This window comes from Dermatophagoides farinae, chromosome 6 (genome assembly GCF_024713945.1).
Source record: "Dermatophagoides farinae isolate YC_2012a chromosome 6, ASM2471394v1, whole genome shotgun sequence".
NCBI classification, from domain to species: domain Eukaryota; kingdom Metazoa; phylum Arthropoda; class Arachnida; order Sarcoptiformes; family Pyroglyphidae; genus Dermatophagoides; species Dermatophagoides farinae.
The window spans coordinates 4562933-4580402 of NC_134682.1; the positions used below are offsets into that span (position 1 = coordinate 4562933).

The 17470-nt window shown below is 30.9% G+C and overlaps 3 protein-coding genes and 2 long non-coding RNA genes across 7 annotated transcripts; 3 read left to right on the forward strand and 2 right to left on the reverse strand.

The window, feature by feature from the left end:
* The first annotated feature begins 3171 nt into the window (after positions 1-3171).
* LOC124494291 (uncharacterized) lies at positions 3172-10976 on the forward strand. Its single transcript, XM_047057465.2, has 5 exons — positions 3172-3761; positions 6159-6495; positions 6557-6670; positions 9228-9381; positions 9449-10976. Exons 1-5 carry the CDS (start codon positions 3414-3416, stop codon positions 10806-10808), a joined length of 2313 nt encoding a protein of 770 aa, XP_046913421.2. The 5' UTR covers positions 3172-3413; the 3' UTR covers positions 10809-10976.
* On the reverse strand, positions 5109-10179 carry LOC124494296 (uncharacterized). Its single transcript, XR_006959182.2, has 6 exons — positions 9681-10179; positions 8841-9614; positions 8351-8778; positions 7831-8265; positions 6779-7765; positions 5109-6692 (listed from the first exon to the last, which is right to left on the reverse strand). It is a non-coding gene; the product is annotated as an uncharacterized LOC124494296 (long non-coding RNA).
* Positions 10977-11055: 79 nt separating the features above from the next.
* Positions 11056-11825, forward strand: LOC124494292 (uncharacterized). The gene is made up of 2 exons (XM_047057466.2): positions 11056-11413; positions 11482-11825. The coding sequence occupies exons 1-2, from the start codon at positions 11162-11164 to the stop codon at positions 11716-11718; spliced, it is 489 nt and encodes a 162-aa protein (XP_046913422.1). The 5' UTR covers positions 11056-11161; the 3' UTR covers positions 11719-11825.
* A 64-nt stretch (positions 11826-11889) lies between these two features.
* Positions 11890-13556, forward strand: LOC124493765 (uncharacterized). The gene is made up of 3 exons (XM_047056868.2): positions 11890-12184; positions 12265-12463; positions 12530-13556. Exons 1-3 carry the CDS (start codon positions 12039-12041, stop codon positions 13232-13234), a joined length of 1050 nt encoding a protein of 349 aa, XP_046912824.2. The 5' UTR covers positions 11890-12038; the 3' UTR covers positions 13235-13556.
* Positions 13352-15403, reverse strand: LOC124494293 (uncharacterized). 3 transcript variants are annotated; one of them, XR_012832286.1, is made up of 4 exons: positions 15117-15403; positions 14493-15049; positions 14282-14417; positions 13352-14212 (listed from the first exon to the last, which is right to left on the reverse strand). It is a non-coding gene; the product is annotated as an uncharacterized LOC124494293 (long non-coding RNA). The 3 variants fall into 3 exon arrangements; XR_012832287.1 differs by having other exon boundaries at positions 13352-13663; positions 13733-14212; positions 14282-15049; positions 15117-15400; XR_006959179.2 differs by having other exon boundaries at positions 14282-15049.
* Between the last annotated feature and the right edge of the window lie 2067 nt (positions 15404-17470).

Below are 17470 nucleotides of genomic sequence, written 5' to 3' on the forward strand. Positions count from 1 at the left end.
TTTTGATGATGAGATTACTGATAATTTTTTCGATTACGATGATTAATAATAATGAAATGATGATGATGACGATAATGAAAGACTGTGTGGATTATGGTTTTTGATTAGAAAACACAGTATTTTATCAAATGAAATGATTTTTGAAAATGTGAAAGAAAAATTTTCAATTGAAATCAAATTATATTCTGATTTGTCATCAAAAACAACATAAACAACAACAACAACAATCGATGATTGATCCGGTTAAATTCCATTATTATTACAATCAGCTAGTTATTCTATATGGTACACAAATGAAAATACGTCGTCGTCGTCAGATTAATTGTGAATGATGTTCAACAAGCATAATATAATGATAATGGCCTCATTATTATTTCTATAGAGAGAAAAAAAAGTTTGAAATATAGAGAAAAAAAAACAAAACAATTTTCAAGTACATTCATTATGTGTTTTGAAAAAAAAAATTTTTTTTTGAATTCTATGATCGATAGTTCGATACTATCGATTTTTGATTTACAATACGAAAAAAAAAAATTCAATTTGTATAAAATCCATTTATTTATTAGATTGTTGTCGTTGTTATTGTTTGAAATTGAATGAAAACAAGATAATAAAAAGAAAATGGGCAATTTTTTATTATTCATATGGAGAATGATTTTGGCTAAAATTGGCGGGACCATTCAAAAACAATGCATTATCGTTTTGTCTATGCACAAAATTCTTGTGGTTTTTTTTCCTGGTGCTACAACAACAACAACAACAATTCCGGCACAAATAAAATGAGATTGTTTTCAATCCCCTTTACATATATATATATTGCACTTCCGAAATAGCAGAAAAATAAACACACAAACAAACAAAAAAAAAACAATGAACCAATGGTAATTTTTTTTTGTTGTTACGTTCATCACTTGGAAATTTTTACTTGGTCGTGTATCTCTTTTCTTCATTTTTCTCAATCTCAATCCTTAATAATGTGTGTGTGTGTGTATGTGTTTGTTATATTGATCTTTCCCCTGGTTTTTTTTTTTGGCCATAGTTTTGGTCGGTCGGTCCGTCGGTTGATTGGCAAGCCATAATAACACACACAATCAAATTTTCACAAAATGTGTCTGTGTATGGCCAAAGAATACATACATTGAGAGATAGATATAATACAACACAACACACAACAAGCGAAATACAAACGAAAAAATCATCCCCAAACACACACACACTTATACAGCTCCTTTTAATATTTTTATCCCCTTCTTCCTTTTATTTTCATCCCCCTTTTCAACATCTCTACTTTACTATCATCAATGAAGGCGCTAATATCGGGTTTATTTTATGTTGCTCTATCTCTGCTTTTAAAATGTGCAATTCTTACCTTTTTTTTCATTTTTTCAAATATCAATATGTGTGGTATAGAAGTAGTAGTAGTAGTAGTATAGCACACACATCATATCAGAAGCATGCGTAAATTAAACTTTTGAATTTCTTTTTGAATTCTGATTTCCTTTTTTTTTTGTGTGACATTCAATAACCACCACCAAGCTACACATACAGTATTATGAATGAATGATAAGTTTTCAAAAGTTATAACCGTGATTTCAGGGTAATTTTTAATGATATGTTGTTTTTTTAATCCACTAGATGGCAACATGATCATCATTATTTTTAAATTTAAAAATTGGCGGTAAATAATTTTATTGAATACAGTTCAGAACTAATCTATAAAACACTAGATGGCAATGAAAATATCAATCAGAATTTGATTTGATTGGAAAAAAATTGATATCTATGATGTCTGACAACCATCATTGATCATTGATGACTGATGATTATGATAGATGATAATGATGTGAATAATAAATAAATATTTTGATTATCATCATCAGTTGGTTGTTACAATTATTATCTCATCATCATCATCATCATCATCGTTAGACATCATTATTTATCGAATCAAATCTAACCAGCAGCAGCAGCAACAACAACAACAACTATTACCCTGAAGCCAAAATTTCAATATCTCCATTGGAAACAAAAACAATTAATCGATCAATTAGCAAAACGAAAAGTAAGCAAAAGCAAGAAAAATCTACTAAGCTATAGTTTCAATTAAAAAGTTATACTGTTGTTACTGACCGTTGTTCTAGTCGATTTTTTATCGATCAATTCAGACAAACACTACACCACACCACATACATAAAAATCGACAAAAAAAAAATGAATTAGACCCCGAAGCGAATCGTGTCAAATCTTTTTTCCTTGTTGTTGTTGCTGCTGCTGCTATTGGAATTGATCTAGATCGATCGATCGATCGATTGAACAAAAATTGACTTGACTTCATCATCATCATCACATGTTTGAATTCTCAATCCTTTCCCATCATCGTGTTCTGGTTCTTTGTTCATCGATAATTGAAAACATTCTTGTGTGAATGACCATGACCATCATCATCGATATTTTTCAGTCAATCAGTCAACTATAACAGTGATCCAGATCAAATCAAGAAAAAAAAACTAAAATAAATAGAAAGAAATGAAAAAAAAAATTCATTCTATGTGATGACTATTGGCTAGACGTGAAACAAAAACAACACAACGTTTACATACCTGGAATTTTTTCTTGAAAACAAAAAATTAAGATCAAAAAATAAAAATAAAAATAAACGAAAAGATTGCCGAAAATTATTATTCAGTTGTTTTTAGATTGAAAAAAAATGATGATGAAAGTTCATCATCATGGAAATCGTGACCAAATTTTCTACCTTGTTGTTGTTGTTGTTGTTGTTGTTGTATTGATAATGTTGATGATGATCAGTTCAGATCAAGATCATTATCAGATCACAAAATAACAACAACAACAACAACAACAACAACAGTAGCTATCTATGGACAAATAACAGCTACCATACCTGAATGATCCAATGATCTGGTACATCCAGTACACCCAGTAGTAGATAGTGAATAAATGAGAGAAAGAGAAAGAGAGAATGATAGGGAGGTAGCAAGTGCCAAATAAGTAAAGGTTTCAGCCCATTTTCTGAATTTTTTTTTTTGAACTTGTCGCGCGCGCTTACATTTACTTACTGTGTTTCGTGTATTTTCAACGTAGCTACCGTGTGTTCACAATGTTGTTGTTGTTGTATTTTTTTTTTGTCTACCGAAATTCATTCGTTCGGTCAGTCATAATCAAACTGGCGTACGATCAACATCACATCATGATTATTGGTAGTTTATCCATTGTTGTTGTTGTTCTGAATATCATCAAATGAATCTTGTTCGATTTTGAATGATAAGTTCTGTGTGTGTGTAACGAAGAAAAAAAATTTAAATTTTTTTTTATTTTGAATCAACAAACCTCAATTTTTGTGTGTGTGTGTGTGTGTTAACCAGGTGTTGTTGTTGTTTTTTTTTTGTTAAAATATGGCGCCCAATAATCATCGTATGATGATGATCAATAATGATCGATCAAGAACGTTCAATAGTGATCGACAACATTGGACAATTATCAAATTATTTATGGCCATCATCATCATCATATCAATGTCAACAAAAACTGTTGATGCATCCGGCTATTTTGAATTACAATTTATTGAAGGCATTAGAAATTCAACAACAATACATGTTTGTTTGAAAGAATTTTGGAATTCACAAATCAATCTAAATCGTTGTACATTTGGCCAAAAAACAATCATTTATTATGAACAACAACAATCACAACAACATTCGAAACAATCAATGATTCGAATACCATTCAGTTTTCGTTGGATTGTAAGTATTCGAATTTTTTTTTTGTTTGCCAAATTCTGTTCATAAACTTTGTTACATGACAATTTATTGTCAAGATAATTGATTTCCGAATAAGAAAATGAAAGAATGATGATGATGGTGAAGAATAAGAAAAAGAATTCACACCGAATTCACTAAACCGTTGAAATTTTTCTCATCATCATCATCAAAAAATGAAGAATTTCTTTTTCTCCAAATCAATTAATTACGACCTTTTATTTTGTTGTTGTCTTGAAGAAAAAAAAAATATATTCCTCTTTCGAATGTCATATTCTCACACACTGGACAAACATGACATGACTTATACACACACACACGTGCTCGTTCGACCATCATTGGTCCAATGATGATGATGATGATGACATTTTCTCCGGGAAAAAAAAAATAAAAATCGGTTTCGGTCGGTTAAACACTCGCACACACACAGAGAGAGATAAATATTATTGTCGTTGATTTTTTCATTGCCAGAACAAAAAAAAAACAAAAGTCAGAAAGATGATGATCATCATCATCATTGATTTTCTCGGTTCCCAAATCATCACCATCATTATTATTAGATTATAAGGTAAACCAAATCAGAGAAATTGAAAAAAAAGTGACCATGTGGAACACATACAATACACACACACACACAATTTGTATTTATCTCGTGTGATAGTTTTTTTTATCACTATTGGCCATCTTTGTTGTTGTTGTTGTTGTCGAAACATTTCTTTTATATTCCGGAAAATTTGCTCATCTTTTTTTTCGTTTTAATTATGACATATGGAAAACAAACAAACAAAAAAAAATTCTCTGGTAATAAAATTTTAAACACCATAATGCACTTGATGATTATCACAATCAGTAAGCATATATGCAAAAAAAAGACATTCGTATTCGTTCTTGTTAGTGGTGTGTGTGTGCAACAGCTTCTGTTGATTATCCAGGATTTCAATGATTCACCTGTCCGTGACCGAACCATGTCTGGCTGTGATTTTTTTTTCTTCTTTTGTTTTTTTTCTTACATCTGTCATCTGTCATTTTTTCTTATCTGTTGTGTATGTCCGATAATTAGTTTTTTGTTTTGTTTTGTATTTTGAAATGACGATGATGATGATGATGATGAATATTAGATATGTAGAAACCGCGAAAGAGCAGATGTAATGTGTGTGTGTGTGTGTGTTTGTTGGTTTGGCCAATCCATTTGTATATTATTCAAATTTAAACCGTTTTGTTTGCCTATGAATCAGCATACGTGATGTGAATATTTCATACGTCATGTAATCGAATGATTTTTTGAATCGATAAATATTGAGAAAGTTGAAACAAAACAGAAAAAAATTGGATGGACAACAGTCAAAACCGAAAAAAAGTTTTAATTATTGATCACACAGACAGAAATCTAATTCATTTTTTGTTGTTGTTGTTGTTGTTGTTGATCATTTGACATTTAGCTCAGTCATGTGTTTGTTTCATGTCACCATCAATTCATTGGTGTCAAATAAATTACCCTTTTTTATGTCAGTGTTTCGATTCAAACAATAACAACAACAAAAATCATCCGGATCAATCACGTGTGGTCACTCCTATTGATTTTCAACTTGTTTGACGTAATTGTCATTTGCTTTTTTGGAAATTTGAACCTTTGTTGTTGTTGTTGTTGTTGAGGAACTCTGGACCTTAGAACTATCCCTATATGTGTATGTGTGTGTTTTGACATTTGTGGCAATGAATGAATGAACGAGAGAGAGAGAGAGAGAGAGAGAGAGAGAGAGAGAGAGAGAGTATAAGGACCCTAGCTGGATGTTGCTTATTTGGCCATATTATGTGTAACAGTAACTGTATATATAGGTGCCATGTGTAAATACTCTCATGAGATGGATAGATAGATAGAACTTGATTCCTGATCTCTCTCTTTCTCTATCTCTGAATTCAAATTCATCGGGTGATGGCAAACAATATAAAAGAGAAAAAAAATCCGAATTTTATATCCGAATGGGACCCATAAATTTTTCACTCTAGGCTTTCTGGGTCCTATTCATTTCAATGTATGTGTTTGTGTTTGTGTTTGTTTTGTCACTTGCCAACTGTCAAAATTTTCAAGTGTTTGTGTGTGTGTTTCAAGTTCCAAAACAACAAATTTTTTTTGGAACATTTGGATTGAAAGAAATTTTGTTTAAAGAGAGAGCGAGAAACAAAAAAAATTTTTTTTGTCAATGAATAATAATCATTAATTGAATTATTCGATGATGATGATGGTTCCAATTGGATTGAAAAAAAAAAGATTTTCTCCGATTTTTTTTATAGCACCTTCGGGCATCCCATAATGATCGTTTTTAAAACTTTTTTTGAGTATTTTCTTTTCTCTCTTTCTCTCATTCGAATTTATTTTTTTAGGGATCATTTTCATTTACAATTCATTTGGCTGATGATAGTGAATGGTCATTGTCGTCATCATCATCGTCATCGTCAGTGGCAATGGCAATGGATAGATTTATTGTTGAAGATGAATTCGCAGTACCCGGTATACATTGGAAATATCGTACATTTCATGCACGTGATGGACGTATTATATCGATTCGTTTCCGTATCGATTGTGATCATTATTATCATTCCGATGATTGTGCTACATTCTGTCGTGAACGTAATGATACATTTGGTCATTATTCTTGTGAAAAGAAATCCGGACATAAACATTGTTTGAATGGTTGGAAAGGTGAAAACTGTGATAAACGTATGTGTGTAATGATTTTTCAATTTGAAATCTTACTATAGTAAAAAAATTTTTTCTTTAGCAAAATGTCGAAATGGCTGTAATGAAGCACATGGATATTGTGAAATGCCCAATGAATGTCAATGTCGTAGTGGGTGGCGTGGTCAAAATTGTGATGAATGTGTACCATATCCAGGTAGGCGAATGAAATGAAAATTCTGTAAAAAAAAGAGAAACAAAGAAAAAAAGTTTTTAGCTTAAAAAAAATTCTGAAATTTGAGACATACACATGTGAGAAACATACCCGATGTTTCAAGATCCAAAACTACATTATCCATACACATATCCAAAATCATTAGGCTATATAATATTCAGGACAGCAAAAAAGAAACATGAATTTTCCAATAATGATGATGATGATGATGATTATGACAAATGAGCTTTTGAAAATATTCGAAAAAAATGTGTATATTCTCTCATTAACAGTATCTTTACCCGCATCATTGTGGTTTTCTTTTTTTTTCAACGTTCAACATTCGATTCAATTTCCACCCAAATTACTTTTCAAGTTTTAGCCTCTACCAATTTGTGTGTGTGTGTATGTGTGTGTTGGTATATGGGTTCCCAAATGGATCACCATCACTATTGCTACCATATACATTGATTTTATAATACGAATAACAATGAAAAAAAAATGAGAAAAAAAAACAAACAAACGTTAACGAACCACAAAATGAATAGGAGGAGAAAAAATTTTAGCCGATTTTCATTTTCATTTTTTTCATAATCAAATCAAATGATCAATGAAAACACACAAACACACACACACAATAATCATCGTAAAAACTAAATCCCGATTTGAGAAGAAAAAAAAATTCAAAACACAAAAAAAAATATATATGAATAGAGCACTTGAGAATTCACTGTTTGTAATAATAATGATGATGATGATGATGATGATGAAATTATCGAGAGAATTCACAAAAAAAAATTTTGAATTTTTAGATTTTTTTTTTTTTTTTTTTGATTAATGACCAAAGGCTAGGGAGTATCAATTTTGTTGTTGTTGTTGTTGTTGTTGCTGTAATGAACGAGATGGGTGTGGAAATTCAATTTGACAATCACAATTCCCTTATACTCCAGAATATATGCAGATTTTCGATGATGATCGATTAGGATTTTTTTTTTGTTGTTGACTGGGCGAGAGTAACAATAAAATAGAGCAAAAAACAAAAACAATGGTAATTTTTTGTCTGTTTGTTTGGTTTGTTTGAAACACATTGGTGGTCGTCTGAAAATGAATAAAGAAACATTTTTTTTAGGAAAAAAAAAGAATTCAAACAAATTGATACATACCAGAAAAGAAAAACATATACAAATAATCATTGAATGGTTTGTTGTCGATAATAGTGAAAATCCGGATTTAAATTTTCTTGAGAACGAACGAATAAGAAAAAAAAAACATTTGTAAATCTCTCTGCATGAATGTCATACAATGACATGATGATAATGATGGTGGTGGTGGTCATAGACGTACACATCAATCACCACAAAAATACATAAGGTGCGATTATAAGGGCTGTGGTTTTTTTTTGTAGATGAACATTGAAAAATTTTCTTTTAGAATTCCAAAGAAATTTGAATCTGGTTTCTAAAATCGTGATTTTTCCATTCTTGTGACCTGAATAATATGTATTCGATTGATTCGGTTATTTGATCCAAGGAATTTTTTTTTGTTTCGGTTCCACATTGCCACACCTTCTGCTGTCGCCAATACCGACCGCCCATATCCTAGTAATAATAAACATCATTATTATATTATTATTATTATTGACTACCATGATACACGAATCTTTATAATGAAAAAAAACTCAACTTTTAATGTGCCGATTCATATGATGATCGGTAGCAACTACCAGCACCACCAAAACAAAAAGATCGTGATCACCTAATGATGGTACTGTGTCTGTGTGTATGGTGATGGTGAACAACCTAATGTAACAACAACAGTAGTAGTGATGTGTGATTTGTAATTTGTCATTATCATTTGTGTGCTGTATTCACCAAAAAAAAAAGTTTCACATTCTTTGCTGTGTAATTTTTTTTTTGGTGGCTTGATGCTTGGCATGTTTCTAATGATCGTGATCATTTTAATCTTCATATATATTGAATCCGTTTTCATTCGGAAAGATGTTCTTCACCTGGTATTTGTTAATGATGATGATGATGATCGGATCAATGTCATTGAATTTGGTTTTTCTTCAGGGAATTATTTTTTTTATTGAAATTTTGATCATCTATAATCTATAGAAATGTAGACAAAATTGAATCAATTGAAATAACTTAAAACAAAACAAATAACTTACGTTTTCTGCATGTGCGTTGTGCATGGTGGTGTAGTGTTAATTATTATAAATCATAAACTTTGAACAAAACAAACGAATGAATCATCTTCATCATCATCATTATTGTTATTATGGCCACAATAGGGAGTCTATCCAATTAGAATGAATGAATGAATCAATTGTATTTGGACAGCAGCAGATTCATCTGTTGTGATTCGATATAAAAACATACATTTGACAAGTTGTTTTGTTTTGAATTGAATGATGTGTTTTATCTGTGTAGGCGTCCTCTTCATTTGAAAGTAAAGCTGTTTTTTTTCTCGTTGAAAATCCCGATATGTAATAATTGATTGATTGATTGTTTCTTTTTCTTGTTTTCATTTTTCAAATTGATAACAACAACAACAGGGTGTCTACACGGATATTGTGTTTCACCATTTCAATGTATTTGTCAAAGAAATTGGGGTGGAATATTATGCGATCAAGATTTAAACTATTGTGGTACACATGAACCATGTTTGAATGATGGACGTTGTGAAAATATTGCCCCCGATAATTATAGGTAAAAAAAAATGAAATCACCATTTTCGTTTTCGTTGCATTTCATTATTTTCTTATTAATGTTATAGATGTGTATGCAAAAAAGGCTTTTCCGGCGTTAATTGTCAGATCGTAGAAGATGCATGTGCCACTTCTCCTTGTTTACATGATGGAACATGTATAACGTTGGCAAATGGAACGGATTTTCGTTGTATGTGTCGGCCAGGATTTTCCGGTAAACGATGTGAAAATGACCTAAATGAATGTGCATCACAACCTTGTATGAATGGTGCTACTTGTCATGATTTGGAAAATAATTACCGTTGTACATGTCCAAGTGGTTGGACCGGTGATCGTTGTCAACAGGATGTGGATGAATGTTCAGCACTTGTAACACCTTGTATCCGTGCCAGTGCTTGCATCAATATCAATGGAAGTTATATCTGTGTATGTGAAAAAGGATTCGAAGGTCTATTCTGCGAAAATGAAGTTGATGATTGTAAACATAATCAAATTAATTGCCAAAATGGTGGCTTCTGTATTGATTTAGTCAATGATTTTCGTTGTGTTTGTTCAACCGGTTTCACTGGGCCACGATGTGATCGTATCGATGAATCGGTTTGTGATCTTCTACCGAATCATGTATGGCGATTGAATGAAACTGGATGTGAAAAAATCTGTGTTTGCCGTAATAATTCACGTGTCGCATGTAAATGTCAAGAAGAATCCAAATGTAATCTTAAATTAGATGATGATGATCGAACAAATCTTTCAGAAATTCATGTCGTTTTCGATTCGAATGCAAGTAGACATGCATGTAATGCGATACAATCGATACATTCATTACTAACAATCGATACTAATGATGATGATGATGCTGGTGGTGGTGGTGGTGGTGGTGATGAATTCTGTTGTGAAATTCGAATGTCAACCGATGGTGGTACAATCGTCACCGGTAATGAAGTTATAATACAAGTTAATAAACAATCATCACTGGCTCAATATATAACACGAACGATATTTCCACACATATTACATGTGATTGTAAATACCGAAAATATTCGACAATCCGATTGGTCCGTTGTTAATTTATTCATAATACTCGTATTCACTGCCATCACTGTAACCGGAATATTGATGGCAAAATCTTATTATCGTCGTAAAAAACATGAAGCAGATGCTGAAAATGTTGTCATACATTGTATACAGAATAATTTAAAACAATCACAACAATCGCCTTCGATGATGATGATGATGATTGGTGGTGGTAATAATCGTCCATTAACACCGCCGAATCAAAAACTTTGCAACACTGTTTATTGTGGTGGTAATAATCATAATCAAACAAATATGGATAGTTTTCATCGAACCAAACCAGTATTATCTTATTGTTCCAAATTGATGGTTTCATCACCAACGATTTCGAATAAAACTAAAATGATTGATTAGTTTTTTTTTGATACACACACACACTCACAAACACGAACAACTTATTGTAAATTTCTTTTGGTTTCCTCAAACATTTCACTTTTTTTGTATATTTAAATATTCTCTTCTCATCTCCATATTGTACATAAATTCATCATTGATTTGAATAAAGAAAAATTTCAATTTTAAATGAATTTTTTTTTTAATTTTGAAAAATTCGAAAAAAAAACAAAACTTTAATGATAAACTTGCAACGTATGAACCGGTCATACCGACAAATGACATCTTTTGGCCTTCTACTGTTTGCCGAATTGTAAATTGGCTTGTTTTTTGTTTTCTGTTTCTCATGATTATTTCCAATCACATGTGATAAAATGGCCCGATTAATAACATCAAAATTTTGGAATCGATTCATTGTTGCCAATGTTCGATTGTTGCAGCAAATTCAACCACATAGAAATATGAATTTATTCATTCAACAGCGACAAAAATTACCACCACCAATGATGGTTCGTATACGTTCATTTGCTTCATATGGTGTTGATCTTCCACCAGTGGATCCAAAAGAAGTGGAATTACGTGTATTCAAATCACTATCTACTCATGATAAGATTGATCCGAAAAACGTAAGTTTTAATCTAGTCCATTATGTTTTTCTAATCTCTCTGTGTGTGTGTATGTGTGTACATTCTAGGTTAAAATCACCAGCCATTTAACCAATGATCTTGGCCTGGATTCATTGGATCAAGTTGAAATAATGGTGGCACTTGAAGATGAATTTGAAATATCAATCGATGATGTTGATGCGGAAAAAATTTATACCGTTCAAGATATTGTTGATTTCATTGTAAACAAATTAAAATCAAAACCAGATCCACGACAAAATCCTGGTGCAAGATATGATCCAAATATGGATTTTGGTCCCGTGTAGTTTGTGGCTTGAATTGATTGATTGATAATTGATTTCTTATTGTTATTAGCGATTTGAATTTATAAATAAAAATAAAAATTTTTGGTGATCATCTACTAAAATGGATATTTTTTTTCTCTTTTTCATAACGTCCTTTACGAACAATCGAGTCGAATATTTTCATCAGTGTTTTTTTTTCGATGATTTTTGATGATGATGATAAAGTTTTAAGTTTAAAAAATTGACAATTTTTATCTGATTTTGATTTATTATATAAAGAGTTTTTTTTGCGGAGGAGGGAAAAACACTGAAGAACAAAACCACAACAAACATCATCGATTATGATGGCACCGAGACGTGGAAAGAAGAAAAAAATTCCAATTAAAAATCGATCATTGTGTAGACAATTCTGTCGTCAAGGAAAATGTGATCGAGGTGTACATTGTTCATTTATACATGATCCAAATAAACGTGGTATCTGTCCAGGGTAAGTTGATGATTTGTTTTCCGTTCTTTTGTTGTAAAGTTTCAAAATTGTTAACCATTTTCTTTTTCTTTTTTGATAAGAATCCTGTCAAAATATGGATGTAATAAACAGGAATGTTTTCTATCACACGATCAAACACCGGATAAAATGCCTGATTGTCGTTTTTTTCTTCGTGGCCGATGTACAGCCAATAATTGTTCATATCGTCATGTTAAAGTGAATAAAGATGCAAAATTATGTGAAAATTTTGCCCTCGGTTTTTGTATGAAAGGACTGACGGTAAGCAACATGTAGAATGTATAATGAAAACAATTCAATTGATTAAAATTTAATTTTATAATTTAGTGCAATAAACTACATAATTACAAATGTCCAATGATTCGATTGAAAAAAAAATGTCCATATGGTGATCAATGTAATCATTATCATCCACCACCACCACAAAACCAATCGAATTCGATGAAACCATCAACATCGAAAAAGATGAAAAAATCAAAATTTAAAAAAATCAATAATAAAACCGAAACGAACACCACCAACAACAACAATGGTAATCAACAATCATCACAAGTAACCACTACAAATGAATGTCGAATGAATCTATCATCACCAAATACAAAAAACATTTTGAATCAAATGCTAACGAAACAATTGAAACAAACGAATGTTGATCATATCGATGAATCAAAATCAAATCAATCCAATGATAATGATGAAGATAAATCAATGATAAAGAAAATTATTGAACAATTATCATTCATTCCATTGTCGAAAGATGGCGATATTGACGCCATGGATTCATTAAAAACTGATTGGATTCAAATGATTCGTCGATTGAGACATAACAATAGTGATGATAATGATTGTCGACCATCATCAACGAATATGGAAGAAAAACCAAAATATTTCATCATCGATGATAGTGATGATGATGATGATGATTATAAATTGTCAGCGAAAAAACCGTCATCATCATCATCGAATGAAACAAATATTTATCGTCCAAAGTTGAAAATTATACCAGATTTTCTACAAGATGAATCATTATGATTCCTTTTTCTTTTTCGATTGTTTGATAATCGAAAAACTTTTTATCTAAACTAAAATTGTCTTTCTTTCAATTGAAGGGGGCAATGGTTGAAGTTGAACCACCCTCGGTACCATCGATGAAAACGAAAAACTTTAATTGAGCTAAACATGCACATACATGCACACACACACACAACTAATTTGTTCCATTATTGTTGTCGTCGTCGTCTTCGTCGTTGTTGTTGTTGTCGTTGCTGGAAAGATTAAGTGTGATCAATTTATTTCGTTCGTTCATTGCCTTTGTGATGTTTTAAATGCTGATTAAAATTAATGGCTAGATATTTTTTTTCCCGTCTTCGTATTCGTATTGAATTATGGTGTCTCTCTGTGTGTGTATATGTGATCGTCATCCAATGATGGCTATGATTATGACCAATGATGAAATTTTCACTGTTGCAAAAAAAAAAAAAATTTAAAATCACCAAATTAATAATTAGAAATCGTTATTTCTACACTCACCAAACAAACATGATGATGCAGATCATCATCATTGTCGCCAGGATGTTAAATTGAAGATTTTTTTGATTTGATCGAGATCTGAATTTAACAACAAAAAGTTATGGCAAAGCAAAGACGAAGAAAAAAGGAAATTATATTTAAACCAAATGAGAAAATAGGCCGTCATCAATATCGTTGTAATCATTATGTCACTTATTGAATTGAATGAACGAATGAATGGAGACGAAGTGATGATGAATTTTAATAAGTTACATCCGTTGTAGAGGAGTTTTTTCTTCATTCAAGGCGGTGGCTGATGATGATGGTGGTGAAATTTACGATTTATGGTATTATATGACACAAAGAATCAATGAATGAAACATCCGAAAAGGATTTCCACTGAATGAATTTTTCGCTGGAATTTAATTTTAATTTTCATATATCAAAAAAAAAAAAAAAAAAAATTCATCATTCAGTTGCAATTTCGCAAATGTGGCAATTCTGTATTTTTTTTAATAAAATAAAGATTTAGATTTTAATAAAAAAAAACAACAACAAAAAATGACTCACGTTTTCAATTTATGTATTGGTTAACAAAATTTTGTTTTTCATTTTTCAAAAATACAAAATCACCTGGTAAAGTAACACAGCACATCGATCAAACCAATAACTGCTGCTGCTGGTGCTGGTAGTTTATAATCCGGCACTATGAAAAAAAAATGGAAACTTTATTACCAAACCAATGGATAGGGATGGTCGATCACGGACTATCAATCAATACCATTTTTTTGTGGATGAGGACAAATTCCATATTTTGTCACATTTTGCATGATTGTTTGAAAATTAATTTTCTTTACTTGTTTTTTTTTTTTGCTGTTGTCGTCACATCTTGTATGTTTGTCTTGTTTTGTCGAAAAGTTTTCATCATAGTCACAGATGTTGTTGTTGATGTGATGGATTGCACGAAAAAAAAGGATTTAATCTTTATGCAAACAAATTTGTTGTGGCAGTCAACAATAACAACAATTATTCGTCAATATTGTTGATGACAAGTTGAATTTGATGCATGTTTTCGAACAAATCCAAACGACAAGTTTTTTTCCAACTCCATAAATCCACTACAGAGATTTCTTTATCATTCAAGAACCATACGAATTTTTTATCTTTTTTTTTGGCCATTCAGCAAAAAATAAAAATGATCGAAAGGAATTTTCGGTGAATGAAATTAATTCCAGAACCAAAAAAAAAATTTGAATTTATCCACATGATGTGTGTGTGTGTGTCGTGAATGATATTCAATATTCTCATCATCATAGATGTTTTAGCGAAAAAAAGTGTCTATAATGAATGAATAAATAAATGAATGAAATAGAAAAAATGGATACCATAATTAATTTCTATTTACCATTAAAACATTTGGTCTTTTTCATCCCGATGATGATGATGGTTAAATGAAAATAGAACGCTTAATGGTTGATGTACTTTTGATGAGAATTTTTTCACCATTAATATGTTTCAATGATGATGATGACAAGATGTTGTTGTAGTCGTCGTTGTTGGTGTGATTCAAATACAACTTTTGATGATGATGATCAAAAGTCATTTGTTTTATGAAATTTTCTTTCATTTTTTTTTCTCTTGATTGGAACAATCAAAAAACTTTTAAAATATGCTACATTACCAATGTTGTTGTTGTTGAACAAGTGTATGCATAAATTAATTTTTCATTCTTATAATGAGAAAAATTTTTCAAGAATTTTTTGTTGTTGTTGTTGTTGCTGTTGAAAAGAATGAATTGTTCAGTTGCTGCTGACGCTGCTGCTTCAATTGATTGTCATGGATGAGGAATAAAGAAAAAATTTCATATTTTTTCATTGTTCCAGGCGAAAAAACACTTGGAATGTTGATGATGAGAAAGAAAAAACGGGCCCAACAAAGATGTTAAAAAAATGAACGCGAATTTTCCCAGGATTCTTGCTTGTTTGTTTGTTTTTTTTTCGGAATTGTTGAAATCATAATAATCATAATACAGAAATAGACAATTTTTCTTTTCTCCATTTCCAACATTTGCCGGGAGGAACAGGATAATGTGGTACATACATTTCCAATCTTGTACCACATTTTAAATATTGTATAATAATATGATGATCATGATGATCATGATGATGATGATCTACGAAATTATTCATGTTTGAATCGAATATGGAATGGAAAATGAAATGAAATGAAATGAAACACACAAAAAAAAAACAAAAAGTCAAGATGTTATAACACAGAAACAAATACACAAACAGAGATGGATGATCAACAACAACAGTGGAAGAAGAATTTCATCTTGAAGATTGTCATTTCTTCTTGTTAGCCATTGGATGTTGTTTCTTTTCTTTCGAACATTTATTATTTATTTAATGAAATGAATTTTATGTTCACAAAATCATATTCCAGGATATTCTGTGAATCCTAGAAGACGAAGAAAAAAAAATAATAATGATGATGATGATGATGATGATGAAAAAAGTTATTTATTTATTTGCGAAATAGAAAATGGGAAAAAAAAATCTTACCATTGTTATATAATGATGATGATGATGATATTGTATTCAGGATTCGCCGAAAAAAAAAGGTCATCCAATGATTCAATTGAACAACATATTTCTTGTACATCTCGATTTATTGAATGGTTTCGTCATCGTTTCGGCTGATGATGAGGAATTTCGAAACAACGTTTTTTTTTGGTTTTGTCAAGAAAAAAATTCTAAATTATAAAAAAAAATGAAAAAAAAAAATTTTTTTCATTTTATCATCATCGATATATTTATGTGGTGAATTTAATGACCATAAATAAAAACCATGATCATCAATTGTTGCCAAAAGATTATCATCATCATCATTATTATTGTGGTGAGCTCAATAATTTTATTCGTTGGCCCATAAAAGAAACGTTCCATTCGATTTATGTGTCTGTGTGTGTGTGTGTCGGCATTATTCTCTCTTTGTCATAATTATCACGATGATAACAGCAGCAGCAGCAACAAAAAAAAAATAAATGAACGGATTATCATTGATCGACATAAAGAAAAAAATTAATTAAACAACGATAAATTCTTCGCCATCGCCGATTATGATGATGATGATAATAAATTTTTTTTTGCTCACAGGAAATTATCATGTCAACTATTTGGATGCAATGAAAACACAGCAAAACAATCGAGGTCAAAATAGAATCGAATGTGAGCTGAAAAAAAAAATTGTGTTCGATTATTATTGTTTTTGGTCATATTTTATTTTTTTGATTCCAATTAATATTTCTAATCCTAAATATCTATTCTTTTTTTTCTGCGATAATTTGCCACAAATTTTGGATCAAAACAAACCAATAGCTGAGAAAAATAAAACCCAGTTGAGATGGTGATGGTGAAAATTTTTCTCTTGGTCCGGCCTGAATCCAAATGTTCAACACAATGTTTTTCGATAATGATGATGATGATGATCATGATCATACTGATAATGTTCATTTCACTTTAATTTAGTTCATAACAAATTCGGGATAATGAACATACACATGTTGTGAACACATGAAATTTCACAGATCCAATTTGTTGGCACTACTAATGAACTTGTGTGCGTGTGCTAAGTGTTTTTTTTTCTACTTTTCATCATCGTCCATATTGATCATTGATGATGATGACGATTGGCTCCAAGAATTGCCTCACACAACACTCTCTGTGTCATTCGTCTTTTTCTGAGGTAAGAAAAGTG

Coding starts and splice junctions, on each gene's coding strand:
- LOC124494291 (XM_047057465.2), top strand. CDS start 3,414: ATGGCGCCCAATAATCATCGTATGATGATGATCAATAATGATCGATCA. Junction 6,496..6,556: donor AGGTGAAAACTGTGATAAAC/GTATGTGTGTAA, acceptor TTTTTTCTTTAG/CAAAATGTCGAAATGGCTGT. Junction 9,382..9,448: donor ATTGCCCCCGATAATTATAG/GTAAAAAAAAAT, acceptor TTAATGTTATAG/ATGTGTATGCAAAAAAGGCT.
- LOC124494292 (XM_047057466.2), top strand. CDS start 11,162: ATGGCCCGATTAATAACATCAAAATTTTGGAATCGATTCATTGTTGCC. Junction 11,414..11,481: donor ATAAGATTGATCCGAAAAAC/GTAAGTTTTAAT, acceptor TGTACATTCTAG/GTTAAAATCACCAGCCATTT.
- LOC124493765 (XM_047056868.2), top strand. CDS start 12,039: ATGATGGCACCGAGACGTGGAAAGAAGAAAAAAATTCCAATTAAAAAT. Junction 12,185..12,264: donor AAACGTGGTATCTGTCCAGG/GTAAGTTGATGA, acceptor TTTTTTGATAAG/AATCCTGTCAAAATATGGAT. Junction 12,464..12,529: donor TTTGTATGAAAGGACTGACG/GTAAGCAACATG, acceptor TTTATAATTTAG/TGCAATAAACTACATAATTA.